The following is a 15,000-nucleotide window of genomic DNA, read 5'->3' on the forward strand; positions in this document are numbered from 1 at the left end:
AATTACTCTCGGATTAATATTTTCCCTTGTATTGTTCTTGACTGAACGGCGATGTATATTAAAAAGTCCTCATCTTGACATTTTTTATTGCATTCTGGCTAACGAGAAACATTTCATTCAGCTTAGGAAAGATGTCTTCAGGGTGAAGATGCTAAGCTTATACTAAGCCAGGATCTTAGTATTGTCTTGCCCTTCGCCATCATTTACTGGTTCGTTTGGGATCTAGTGCATTAAATCATTTTGGTTAGCTGATGATTCGTTTTAGCTAGTTTGCGTGTACAGTAGCACCTCTCAGCTTCCGTTATCATTATTATCTATCAACAATGCAGTCTGTTATATTTTTGCAGACCAAAGGCCTCTTCCAACTTTCTTCACTCTGGGCTCGTACTTCTTAGCCTGTTCTGTTCCCGTTTGCTATTTGGTACGCATTCTGTCCCGCCATCTTATCCTCTTGAGTACGTTTACTCACACTAGATTGCCATCTGTTTTCTGGTCTACGAAAGACATCACATGCTGGTATTCATTTCTGCTTCTCAGCTGTGTTAATTTCTACTTTCCTCTTTTCCTAACTGAAAACGTTTTCTTTCAGTCCTTCTGTACAATGATATCCTTTCCATCCCTCCCTGACCGCTCATAATTTGCTGTTTCATGTTGCTGATCTTTAAGCTAGAGCAGGTAGGATAAACCCCGGTAAGATAATCTGTTCAGAAATAGAAAAAAAAAATGTAACTGTCTATCACACACACACACACACACACACACACACACGCACAATTATATATATATATATATATATATATATATATATATATATATATATATATATATCCATCTATCTATCTACCTATCCATCTATCTATCTATCTATATCTATCTATATCTATATCTATCTATCTATCTATAATGAATCTATCTGTTTATCTGTTTGCCTATACACACATAGGCCTAATATATATTACCTATCTATATATCTGTATATCTGATAGACAGAGATATAGCCAGATATACTGTATAGATAGATAGATAGAAAATTACATAGAAATATGTAGTGGTGTATACTCAACACATCATAGCACTTCTATTCCGTGTTTTCCCACTTCTACGAAATTTAGTGTTATCTAACAGTTCATCATTCTGTGGTCACTTTCCACATATTTAACTGAGTGCACTTGTGAAGCAGCCTTTTTAATCTTATCACATTATTCTTGCTTATATATGCCAAATTTTACTGAGTTAAGGGATGAGCTTACACTGAAAAATTTAAGGGTTTGTCAGGAAGAATGAATATTTCCTTATATTCTTCCTCAGGTGGCCGTCGCGTCTTCGGCAACATGACCGGCGATCTGGACACGGAATCCCTCGACTCTGACACCGACCTCAACCTGGACGGCGCCGGGGACTCCGATCTGGACGGCACGGACATGGACCTGCCCAGGGACCCGGGAGAGGACATAGGGGGCGCTGCTGGGGGGGCAACGACCCTGGCCAACGGGGGCACCAAGCTCAAGGGGTCCAGGATGAGAGCTGCCGCAGCCCCCCCTCCTGATGATGATGATTTCTGAGGAGTTCCTTTTTTTTTTTTTTTTTTTTTTTTTTTTTGAGCCATCCTATTCTTCACTGGAATATAAGATAGCGATGATGATGATAACATTAATGTGATGATGACCCCCTTGTTGTGGGTGAGTGGTCCGGTGCCTGAATGATGAGTGGATTTTTCCTTGCCATGAGTGAGGTGTAACTGATCCAAAATGGAAGAATGATGAATTAAACGAAAGGACGATAATGTGAAAGACGACGACTTATATGATGAAATAACAGTACAGGTAACAGTACTGATGATGATGATTATGATGACGCGATGATGAAGTAGATGTGGTGCTTAATTAAACCTATAGCCCCCTTCCCACTCCAGACGAATATGGTTTCTATTGAGCGTAACTTCGCAGACTTACACAGAACTGTAGACACGTATTCAGGTGCTAGATCGTTTAGGTTAAGGTAAATCTGAGTGTGGCTTATGTGATGAAACTGTAGTGTGTTTGCTCTAAACTGACGAAAATACCCAACACCGTTCAGGCAGATATAGTCAGACTGGTGGGTTGATCTAATTTGTAACCAGGGAAAGTCATTAATAACTTACGACTAAGACTCACCCAGTGTCATGCAATCACGACATAGTATTCAAGCTGTGAGAGTGGTTCCATTTCCTTCAGATGAAAACAAACTAAATGGAAAGGATAACGAGAGATGCGTGGAAGAAAAGTTATAGTAAGCAGAATGACGGTGGTGATGATGTGATGAACTCATTCTCCATCCCTTCCGCGATAAGCTTCAATAAATAGTGTTGATAATGATAGATATGACATAAACTCTCAACCAGTGATGATAAGTAGCACTAAGTAAAACGACGAAAATGGATAATAAATGAGATACTTTCCTGAAAACGATGTTAATCTGTGATAAGCTCGTGCCTCACTGATTGGCTAACGAATGGGCTGTATTGTAATGTCAAGTACAGGCACGTGCAGGGAGAGAGTGCTGGTGATGCCCAAGCATCTGCCCCCTTTCCCTCATGTATTCCAAGTGTCCCCTTTGCATGTAAATTTAATTGATCTAAAGTAGCTTGTCTCCCCCCCCCCACAGGTCTTTTATTTTAGCACCTGCTTTAAACTATCTCTCTGCGTGGTTCTGGACTTGAGTGAGTCACACTGATGAGTAGTGTCGTCACTGAGGTAAGCTGGGGTAAGACCGTGGGTAGGCTAATGTTGAGTGAGTAAATGATATGGATGTGGGTGAGAGTGTGGATGAGGGCTAGGATGTTGTGAGTGAATATATCAGACATGGGTGTGGGTGAAGTTGTGACTGAGAACTAAGGAGACGAATGAGTGAATAATGGAAGATAAGGGAGTAAGTGAGATGGTTGAGGGCAAGGGTGATGAGTAAGCGAATGATTTGATATATGGGTGTGGATGACGTAGTAATTGAAGGTAAAGGTCATGACTGTGTGGATGATTTAAGATATGGGTGTGAATGAGGTTGTGGTTGAGGGCACGGAATATAAGTGAGATGATAAAAGATATGGGTGTGAGTGAGGTGGCATTGGGCTGGGGTGTTGAGTGAGTGACAAATACTCTTGAATCTAATAACGCTTTTTCTAATATTTTTCTTACTGTCTCCAGACGATTTTATTAAGGCTGAGAGACTTTAAAACTGCTGAGGTTAAATATCGCCTTCATTAAGTCCATTATCAGGAGGATCATCTGAAAAAAAAAAAAAAAATCTGGTTGCAGCAAGAATAAACATACAATCATCTGGATTCAAGGGGTTGTGGGTAAGGTGTGCTTGTAATTCACCGGGTCGGTCAGGATCACGTGATGGTTGTGATCATCAGCTTTTTACCCTCCCGGAAGAGAGCTGAGAGCTCATATAGTCCGATCTAAGGGCAAAGCCTTGACCTTCACACACGTACACACCCATCCCCATGCTCAAGGGGGACAGTACCCACCAGCTTCGTCAGTGAAACTTTTCGCATCCCGAGCAAGGCGCGAACCCGTCTTAGCAGATTCTAGGCGAGAGCGTTACCACTGAGCCGGCGAGCGGTGTGTGTGTGTGTGTGTGTGTGTGTGTGTGTGTGTGTGTGTGTGTGTGTGTGTGTGTGTGTGTGTGTGTGTGTGTGTGTGTGTGTGTGGTTATCTTCTTCATTAGGAGAGGCCTTCCCTAAGATGAGTATAATAGTATGACGGATGCAAGAATGCTGTGTGTCAGTCGCCGTCGTACTGAGATACTCAACGGAGTCTGCTTCTAACTCCATCATTACGAGAGGTATCCTCGAAGTCGAACGAAATCTTAAGGGAAACTGAATAGCGCTTATCCCTTCATGCCCAGGACATAATTTTTCCATTATTTTTGTCATCACTAGACGATTTTATTAAATTTGGGAGAGTCTTCTTGATGAGGGCTATAAATTTAACCGTTCCATTTTAAAAAGTCTATCATAAGGTGAATTAGTTCGTCTGGAGATGGAAGGGACAAACTAGAAAATCCAAAATCGAACTGAAGGGGTTAAATTACATAACTGTACGGAAGGGATTAAGTGGGTGGATAACTGGCTAATTAAAGGAGGAAGGGCTGAAGTAAGTAGAGAACACACGGCGTGATGAGAAGATGAGGATGGGACAGGGATGTGAGTAGGATAACTGGTTATAAGAAGAGGTAATGAATGATTGAAGGATGAAAAAAACTGCAATAAAGTGATAGATGAAAGCAAGAGAAAGAATGAGGGGGCAGTGATGTGAATGAAAGTGTGATGACTAATATGATGCAGAAGCTGATGATGATATGTTTGGTGGTTTATCATTAAAAAACTGGAGAATGCTTATTAAAGTGGCCACATTGATGTGAATGATAGTGATGTATGTAATAATGATCTATAATGCTGAAGATGGTGATGACAAAATATTTAATATTTTACAATGAGTGTTGAAAAACGCATGACTAAATGAAAATAGTGATGAAACAGTCTTGGTATAGCTAAGGGATGGTGAGGATGATGGAAGAGACGATGAGAAAACGATGAAAAAGCAAATGAGTATAGGTGGTGCACGATACTGATGAACTTGTGAAAAGGGGAATACATATATAATAAAACTGTGGTCTAGGGTTTAATTAATGAGACCTGTAACGACGTGAGTGGCGAAATTGTGATTAATTTGAGTGGGAATACAGAAAAAAACATCAAAACCCGTCACTCTCCAAATTATATAAAAGGACGCCTGTGTCCATAATTACAACATACACATTTTATGCCTAAGTAAAACTATATATGTCTCGTGTATCGTTATGTAACCGCCGTAGACTTTTGAAGGCACATTTTTCACAAAGAGTAATATAACGGCAATACGGAACACAACCTAAGTTGTAAAGTGATACAACTCATATCGTTTAAAAACGGTGTCGTTGTTGAATTTTTTTCCTCTATGTTTCACTGACATATTGGAGAACTGCTTTTGTTTCATGGATATATACATAGAAGGTTGAATACCTTTCATGCACAACAATAAAGAGGTGACGAGAACAAGAATTATTTTTATTTGTTACGCATATAAACTTTATCATGCACTGATTCAAAGTTGCCACATACAGTAGTTCCACATGTGACCTTGTTTTTCTCGTATCTGAACAATGGAACCGCTAAGTGGGCAACTTTTCAACACACTGTTCAAGAATATATGGAATGCAGACCCCTTCCTCTCTCTCTCTCTCTCTCTCTCTCTCTCTCTCTCTCTCACACACACACACACACACACACACACACACACACACACACACACACACACACACACACACACACACACACACACACACATTACCCCCCTCCCGTCACACCCTTCACATTCTGTGCATACTAATTCGTGCCTTAAACCATTACTATCAGAACCCAACCTCATCTCAACCACTGCGCAACACCATAGCCACTCCACTACACCACAGCCACTCCGCTACACCACAGCCACCTCGCCACACCACAGCCACTCCACCACACCACAACCACTGCGTCACACCACAACCACTGCGTCACACCACAACCACACTACACTACAACCATTCCATCACACCACTTCGACATCTGTATTTCAATCAGTCATGTCTTGCATATTTAGCTATTTTGAAGTAATACAGACTGTCCCGAGTTGAAATCTACTATAATACCCTTTCCATGCAACAGTTAATATGGAAAAGAATATATCACAATACTTTTAGCAGCATCCTCGCCAGCTGTCCAGCATTTCTACGAGACATGGCCTGGATTCTCTCTCTCTCTCTCTCTCCCTCTGGACAGCATTATATTTCCTTCTCTTTTCAGAGTAACGAAACTCTCAATAAAACAAAGGATATATAGCTTACAGTTTATTCATTTATAAAAAAGTCATACAAAACGTTTGCTTGAATGGAGGACTACCGAAGGCTCCAAACACAGGCACTGATGGAGGTAGAGAGGTAGCTTAGCATCCACATGGGAGGCTTGGGGCTAGGGCTAGGGCTAAGGGAGAAGGATGGCTAAGGCTAGGGAGAGAAGGATGGCTAGGGCTAGGGGGAGAAGGAAGGCTAGGGCAAGAGGGAGAAAACTGACTACGGCTAAGACGAAAAGAGTACCTAGGGCTAAGGGAGGGGAGGGTGGCTAGGACTAGGAGGAGAAAAGTAGCTAAGATTATGGGGAGAGAGAGGCTAGGGCTAGGGGATAAGGGTAGGTAGGACTAAGGGGAGAAAAGTATTGCTAGGACTAGGAGGAGAAATGTAGCTAGGACTAGATGGAAAAGAGTGTCCAGGACTAGGGAAGGATAGGGTGGCTAGGACTAAGGGAAAGATAGTGGCTAGGATTACAGGCAGAAAGAGGCTAGGATTAGGGGGATAAGGGTGGCTGGGGTTAGGAGGAGAAAGATGACTAGGTCTGGGGGAGAAGGGTGGCTAGGGCAAGCGGAACAGGAGGGGGTTGAGGGCTAGGAAAGGGGAGGGTGACTAGAGCTAGGGGAAGAAGGGGGATAAAGGCTAGGAGAAGAGAGGGTGGCTAGGCCTAGGGGCAGATAGGTGGCTTGGTCTAGAGGAGAGGAGGGGTGGTGGCAGAAAAAAAGACAATGCAGGGCAAGGATGGTGATGTGGGGGTGGTTGTGTGAGGAGGAGTAGGTGAACGGAACAGAGATTATAAAGTGAGAACCTGACAGTATGAGTACGAGGAAGAAAACATTTGTATCACGAAGGGTACATGGACGGGACAATGAGAGTATATGAATGAGGAATTCTGAATATGAGTGGGAAGAAGTATATTTAGATGTGGACATGAGATAATACACCGGTGTATATGTAGGGACGGTATTGCAGAAAAGGTAATTTGCATATCCACAAGTGGAGGTGTCTAGAGGAAAGGAAAAGTAGTGAGCATAGCCGTAACAGTAGTTCAGAATGAGAGCAACAGGAGGATGTGTATATGAGAAAATACTCTGAGAATATGCGGACTTGTTAGTGGAAGGTGTAGAGGAGCTGCATAGTTACATGGAAGAATGGAAGCCAAAGTAGAAGAGAGAGAGAGAGAGAGAGAGAGAGAGAGAGAGAGAGAGAGAGAGAGAGAGAGAGAGAGAACTGTGATAAAATAATCAGGCAGGGAAGGTAATGAGAGGGAAATAATTCAATGAAGAGTGGACAGCTGAAATGTAAGAGTACTCATTGGCCAAGAAAATAGGCGATGATATATTAGGATACAGGCACGGTATTTGTAACCTACGTGCATACCTTAAATAATTTCACAGATATCACGGATATCTAAAAATATTATAACACTTCTCGGTACAACCTCTGTAAGTTTTTCACTTAATACTACTCACATATATACATAAAAGTAATATCCTCATGAGTTAGTACAGCATCGCCCTATATACAAGGATAAATAAAAAATGAAATTAAAGCTGAGAAATCAATGCCCGGTTAAACTAGTTTGGAAGCAGTTCGGTTAAGTTTTGGCTAAAAGATGCAAACTGAAGTTCGATATATTCTCATAATACTACTATGGTTTCAATCACGGTCACCATTACAAAGAAAAGGAGCATAGGGAGCACAGAAAATGCCTTCAAGACTAATAAATAAAAACAAGAGCCGAGAAATCCAACCGAAGCGAACAGTCACAGAAGGAATGATATGTCAATGGAATGTTGTCAAAATGTTTTACGGTAAAGTCAAAGTAAATATAAAGTATATACGCGAGAAAAGAGGCAACTAATACATACAGTAATATATAGTTACATGTATAATTATATCTATGGTATAAATACTGTCTTTATACATTTGAGTCAAAGGGATACACTTTTATTCTTCTGAAATAAGCAGTCGCTTGTGCACTATTTTCAGAGTTACAGAGCTCAGAACGTTGATGGTTTTATTGTGCCGATACAAAGAGTTTTCTATTTCTCTCAATCTGAAATTATGAGAGTCAATACTTGCATGAAATGGTAAGAACACACCTTTCAGATGCATGGAAAATATGATCATGAAATAGTAAACGTAATGCACCTAAACACTCTCTGACATTAAAGATGCATACTAGTTTGTATCAAGTGGGGACATAATTCAGATCTTCATGAAAGGCCAGTAGTTTCCCCCTAATAATATAAAATAATCACATCAGGTATAGAAATGTCTAAGCTACAGCACGAATGGAACTGTAATTACTCAAACCCATTAATATAATATCATACTAAGGCTTGTGACGTGCATGCTCCACCCGGCCAATACACATGCAAGTCCTTCCCTCCAGTCCAAGCACTCCGTCACTCATGCAACCCTCACCTCAACGCCCCTCTTGCTTAAGGTTTGCTTTGCTCTGATACCTTTGGGCGCGAGATAAAACTGTGATCCACCATTTTGAACTGATCACAATGGTTTTCTTGGAGCAGTGAGAATCAGAGAAAGCGTCCCGCAGCCTCTGATGCACTTAATGTACTCTCGGTAATAAAACATCTAGTTGTTGTGGCACTGTTGGAAAGTACGTACAAAATTACATCAGAATACAGTTATACCTAATTGAATAACGAAATATAGTAAAATTTAAGCATATATTCTGGCATATCTTAATATTCTGGAAGACGAGGAAAATTACTGATGTACATAAATTTCTCATTGGGTAAAGAGGATATATCTATCTATCTATAGTATGTATGTATGTATATGTATATTTGGCAATATCCCTACCCAGTATTCACCTCCAAGGTCAAAACTTTTGTCTCTGATCTGAGCCAGTGGCGAGGGTGGAAATGGGGCAGCTTGGGGCAAGACCAGGAAATGCAAAAAAATATTAAAAATTACTTTGGGGATTTCGTAGCAACTCTTTCTTAACGATTTATTTTGCTTATTGCCTCTGAAAATCCTCTCATATCACTGATACACGGCTACTATGTCGATATTAAAATCTGATTAAAAAAAAAAAAACATGGAGAATATGGGTTGTGATGAGTAAAAAAAAAAATCACCATGAAAAAAAGTGCTACGAAGCTTCCCATGCCCTCTAAAATACGGCCCTATGAAAGTACTGGATATTGAGAGTGTGCTGAGAGGGAAGACGGACGGCTGACGGGACAGGAAACGAGGCGGAGCGAAGGCCTGCAGCGGCGACAACACAGAGAGAAGGTGGAAATAACAAGCTGGCGGCGATAACGATACATCAGGCTATCATGCAAAGCCGCCGGTGCCCTCCAGACCAGCTGACGTGGCAGTATTCCGGTGGCTAGGATGGGATAACATGGAAAGGGATAGCTCAGCAGTGGATGGAGATGAGACAGGTACACAAGGACAAATGGATCATTTTCTCACCAGTCTCACTTCCACATTTTCACTTCTATCCGATAAAGTATTTTCTGTTTTAATCTTACTATTTCCAAATAATTTTCTTAAACTTAAGGAGGCCCTCTGGTAGAGAAGGGATCAGTGGTGGCTGTGTCTAAATTCTTCGTGTTAAAAGAATCTCCTAAGCTAATTAAAATCGCTTGAAGGATTTTAAAAATTATATATTAAGTTTACGTAATCGAACTGAAAAGGTTAATAGTACTCAAAGAACATCACATCATCCCTCTAAAACTTCTACATCATTCATGTCATCTATAGTAGTTTATATGTCGTATGGCAAATCACGTCTTACATTACTTCCTCCTTTGTCTTGAGTTCGTCTTCAGACATATGGATTTAGCTCTTCTTTCCTGGTGTTTTTGTAAGCTGTACCCAAAATAGCCTTTCTGTTTCGAGCGTCATAAAGAAGAACAAATACTATCCTTACTGGGAACACGTCTAAGGGGAACACCTTGGTACCAGGCCACGAGTTAACCCAAGTCGCCTCTAGCTAACGTAAAGGCAGAGATTAGGCCTGGACATTATACACTTTGTCAGTCATATAGAGGGGGGGGAAAAAAAAACGTATATCCAGCTTTAAGAATGATCACATTGTGGGCGCCGTGCATATGGGAAATACTGCAGTTTTAGGGTGGGATTCACGAGCAAGCTTACATTCAGCTCCGCGTCGTAACTCAGATTTTGACTTGCAGAAAGAACAAGAGAAAAGGGAGTATCATGCACTGTTCTTTCCTTGTCTTCTATACAAAAAATAATAATAAAAAAAATAATAACTCATGATAATTTCTCCTTCGAAACTAAGATTTGTATTTGCACAGTGAACTACAGATATGGGAAGATTCCGCTCTCCTCTTGTCCTTCCTGCAAAAGAAAATTATAGTTACCGTAAGCTTGTTAGTAAATCTGTCCAATAATTCTGACGTTTCAACCGTTGTCTGGACTCTGCTATTTCTGTTTCACCGTTTCTTGGACTTTGCTTTGGTGGTTTTGGCGGGTGGCTGGGGAGGGTCACCACCATACACCTCGCGGTACTTCTGTCGCTCCTGCAGCTTCTGGCGGAGGGTGATGAGCGTGCTGGCTGATGCTCCCGTGCCCGGTCTTACGTGCTTCCCCGTCAGTGCACGCGGGGCTCGTCTACGTGCCCCCCCAGACGATGGTTCCCCGGGAGAGAGCTCAAGATCCTCGAGAGGCGCTGTGGTGCTAGAAGGAAGGGTACCGCTGTGGGAGTCTGTGGAGGCGGGGCGGGGTTCGACGCTGGGCTGGGGAAGGGGCAAGGGGGTTAGTGGGGGAGGTGCTGGGGCTGGCGGTGCTGCTGATGGGAGTTCCTGCGGGAGGGAGGAGAAGGGGTGTTAGTTACGTAACCTACAAAATAATGGGGTGGAGAATATAGCGGAAGTGGGAACAGAGACCGTATATATAAACACTCCTAAGCTTATATTATGTGTATAATTCCATGCATGTACGTGTTCCTTCGCCCATGCAACTAAAATCAGTGTGCCTCAAAATGAATACTGAAGTGATGAAATACTTTATAAGAAAACTATATGATAACAATTAACTGTAATGGCAACTTGTGCATGATAAAAGCTGATTAGGATCATTTATAAATAACATCCCAGAACAATCAGGATCCAGCAAAGGTGAATGAACAAGAAGTTCCTAAAGCATATGCACGATAATCACTTTAGTATTCTAGCTTTGGCCAACCGTGAAGAGAGGAATGTTGTGTACCTGTAAGTATATATATGCAAAAATATTAAAATCAGTTCTAAAAACAGACGAGGAAAGAAAACTGAGAAAGGCGAAGAGGAAAACTGGGTATCAGAGCGAATAATCTCAAAATACTCTTCAACAGCTGTATCTACAAATTTTCCCAAACTGAAATTGTATTTAAAAATCGCTTATATGTATTTCTCTTTTAATCACACTACTACAACTGCCAATCTTCACAGTCAGGTAAGAGTGAATATAAAAGTTACAAAAAAATCAGTGCAAAGGGTTAGTTGTAATGGAGACTTCTTTATCCTGTACATTGTTTAGAGCCCTTTATAAATAATTGCTCCTGTTCCTTTCTCTTCTATGGGCCGTATTCTCGATGACATGGGGGTTTCACAACACTTCCTCCATTGCGATTTATTTTCCGTCTCATAACCTCATAGCTTCACTTTCTCTTAGTTGCTATGTACCGTGCATCTGCTTAACCCCCTTGAATCCGAGGACGTATTTTTATTATAATCGCACTTCCACCAGACGATTTTATTCAATGATTTATTATTTTTTTTCAATTACAGAAATGAAATGATTGATTAAGGCCATATCTAACCCTTCCAGATTGAAACATCTCCTCTGACATGAATATAATCGTCAGAAGTGGCAAGAATTTGATATACTGTACGTCATTGGAGTGAGGTTTAATTTCGACATAAACTGCATCAATAGCAAGCAAGAGGATATTGAGGTGTAATATGCAGAATAAATAGTAAAAGAATAGGTGTACGAAATCTCCAAAACCATTTAAAATGCTACCCTCATCGAATAGTAAATAAATAAATACAATACAATACAATACAGTACAACACAACACACCTCGCAACAGGTGCACTCCCAGCCTAGCCCTTCCTCCTGTACCAGTGTTACTAAGAAAAGCGAGGGAAGCAACTTTTTGTACACCATGCCAGGTTGCTCCGTGGAATCCAGAGAAGGGACGAGGAGAAGAGAATACAGACCCCTTTTTTTTTTTTTTTTTTTCCACACCTGGAGATCTTTTTTTCCATTTCTTTTTCTGTTTTCTTTTCTTTTTTCGAGCCTTCAAGATGTTAGATTTATGAAAGCATCGCGAGCTTTTCTTGTTGCAATTGTTATTGTTGTTGGAAAAGACATTGAAACGAACCTTCAACGCGCTCAAATCATTAATCCTACAGCTACCATTATCACAAGTATACGCTCACTGCCCCTCCCCACTCCACACCACAATTCCAGCTCATCCACCCATTTCTTTGTTCTCTTCGTCCATTTCTTTGACTCCCCTACCCCTTCAACACTCTCATTCTTGGCGGATACTTGAAATAAACCTTCATTTTATTCAAAATACTATTCTTACAACACCCATTTTCACATGGTATACTTTACACTCCAATCCACTTGCCTTTAAATTTCCAGCTCATCTCTGCAATTCCTTTGATCACCATACCAATGTTTTTAACCTCCTTGGATGGTTTTCTGCAGGCACGATGAATGCCACGTGGTCGACGAATGCTCTCTCTCTCTCTCTCTCTCTCTCTCTCTCTCTCTCTCTCTCTCTCTCTCTCTCTCTCTCTCTCTCTCTCAGCAATACAGTAGGTGAGGTGAAAACTACTCTTGTTAGCTCGCCCCCGACGGCTGTACCATACATGACCAATAAGAATGACGCTGAAATAATTAGCAAGAGTGTTGGAAAATCCCATTAAAAAAAATTCACTTTTCATGCACAATATAATTTCATTGTTTTATTCCTTCAAGCCAACTGCAACAGCATTGTTCTATTATTGCCGAAATAGGCTCTTGGGCATACGAGTAGCGAAGGCGTTAATGAAGACTGTGTGTAACCCCTCCAGTTCACATTGTTTCTCTTGACCTGAATCAAAATCGCCTGGAGGTAGGATGAAGAAAAGGGAGACGTCATCTGATCTCAAGAATAGGTTAAAATACCGAAACTATTGACGCCAGAAACACTACATCATAGAGGAGATCCAACCCTACACAGCAACCGCAATAAACATGTCCGGACTGAATTACAGTAGAGGCGCCAGATGCTCCAAGACAACACCTGCTCTTATCGGCTCATCCTGTCTATTGCTTCTTTGTACTTCTGGGCTTCTCTTTGGTCTTCCTGTGCTGCTTTTCCTGTGCCCCTCCAGTTTTTCCCTCTGTTCTTCTTATTTTTCCTCTGCTCCTGATTTCCTGCGCTCCTCTTACTGTTCCTCAGCTCTTGGTTTTCCTCTACTCCTCCTACTTTTCCTCTGGTCCTCCTTCTTTTGGTCTGCTCTTCCCACTTTTCCTCTGCTTCTATTTTTAGTTTATTCCTCCTACTTTTCCTCTGCCCGTTCTGTTTCTACTTTTCTTTTGTCCCTCCTTCTTTTCATCTCCCTGTACTTTCTTTTATTCCTCTGACTTTTCTTCTGCTCTTCCTACTTTTCCTTTACTCCCCCTACTTTCCTCTGTTTCTCTTATTTTTCTTTTGCTATTCTGACTTTTCCTCTGCACCTCTGTTTTTCTTTTATTCCTCATTCTTTTCCTCTGCTCCTCCTACTTTTCCTTCTCTCCTCTTGCTTTTCCGCTGTTGTTCCTATTTTTCCTCCGATCCTCCAGTTTTTCCCCAGCTCTTCCTATTTCACTCTCCTCAGCCACTCAGCCACCATTACGAGTTCACTAATGCAGCCCGAGAACGATATCCCCAAATGATTTCATTCAGCTTAGTAGACCTCGAATCTGAATGGTTAGATACGTCATTAATCTTTTCACACACAGATAGCTCTCCAAATCTGAAATAAATCGTCTGTTAATGGGCTAGAATAAAGTGAAAAGTATATGGTCCTCGGGGTGAAGGTGTGTACAATGGCGGCGACCTTGTACAGTATAAGTCAGTGATTGGCAGGCTGACGCACCTAATACTCACCTATGTGGCAAGGCTGGCCAACGTCATGCTTACTTCAGTTTCCGCAGCCACGTCATCCTCATCTTAAATAAGCTGTTTCCCTTTCTTGACCACTTCACTTTGATGACGTATTAAGACGTCATCGTAATATAGGGATTAAACTTTCTAAGATTATACTCCGATTCAAATAATATTTAACAAAAAAAAGAAAAGAAAAAGAAAAGCCTTATGCAGCTTCTGACTTCAGCATTTCGCCCTGAAGGCAAAATGTAAATTCATTCAGTCTGAGGACGATGTAATTTGTACATCTATTCAAGCTGTCCTCTAACGATTTTATTCAGCTTATGATCTATTTCTAGTACTGGAGGGAATAATGAGGGCTACATATACAAAATATTACCTTAAGCTGAATATAAACACCTACAAATAGGAAGATAAATATATGATATCAGATGGAACGGGTTAGAACTACGTGCAGCCTCAGCCTTCAACCTGTATGCAAATCAGGGCTGGAAGGTAAGTCTTTTTATGACCACGTGAATTTTTGACTACATGGTTCCTTGACTTTCTATGGTGGAGCCTCAGTATGTACTCGCTTTCTAACGAGCATGACTTTTTTCGCATTCTCTTACGCGAGGCGAGATACAGTAGAGTGGATTATTCAAACGAGAGAGAAAGAGAGAGAGTACGTATGTTTGTTTGTGTGTGTGTGTGTGTGTGTGTGTGTGTGTGTGTGTGTGTGTGTGTGTGTGTGTGTGTGTGTGTGTGTGTGTGTAGAGGAAGTATGGAGCCCTCAAGCCTAGCCCAGCTGACGGTCAACATGCAACTCTCACATTACCTCCGCCACCGTCTGTGACGCCACACACACACACACACACACACACACACACACACACACACACACACACACTATAGATGGTGTGTGTGTGTGAGAGAGAGAGAGAGAGAGAGAGAGAGAGAGAAACAAAATGTTTTACTTG

At 41.3% G+C, this 15,000-nt stretch overlaps 2 protein-coding genes across 2 annotated transcripts in view; one reads left to right on the plus strand and one right to left on the minus strand.

Moving 5' to 3' along the window:
- The window catches only part of Cluap1 (clusterin associated protein 1), a 13,637-nt gene extending 12,065 nt beyond the window's left edge, over window positions 1–1,572 (plus strand). The window contains exon 8 of the mRNA XM_080282419.1: window positions 1,309–1,572. Coding sequence (XP_080138545.1) covers window positions 1,309–1,562 — 254 coding nt within the window. The 3' untranslated portion in view covers window positions 1,563–1,572. The remainder of the gene's footprint in view (window positions 1–1,308) is intronic.
- Window positions 1,573–10,182: 8,610 nt separating this feature from the next.
- LOC145412426 (uncharacterized) overlaps window positions 10,183–15,000 on the minus strand; it is a 31,283-nt gene continuing 26,465 nt past the window's right edge. Inside the window, exon 2 of the mRNA XM_080282311.1 lies at window positions 10,183–10,712. Within this exon, the coding sequence (XP_080138437.1) occupies window positions 10,344–10,712 (369 nt within the window). The 3' untranslated portion in view covers window positions 10,183–10,343. The remainder of the gene's footprint in view (window positions 10,713–15,000) is intronic.

The sequence above is a fragment of the Coenobita brevimanus genome, chromosome 93, assembly GCF_032717465.1.
Source record: "Coenobita brevimanus isolate Jiangsu-jjx chromosome 93, ASM3271746v2, whole genome shotgun sequence".
Taxonomy (NCBI): Eukaryota; Metazoa; Arthropoda; class Malacostraca; order Decapoda; family Coenobitidae; genus Coenobita; species Coenobita brevimanus.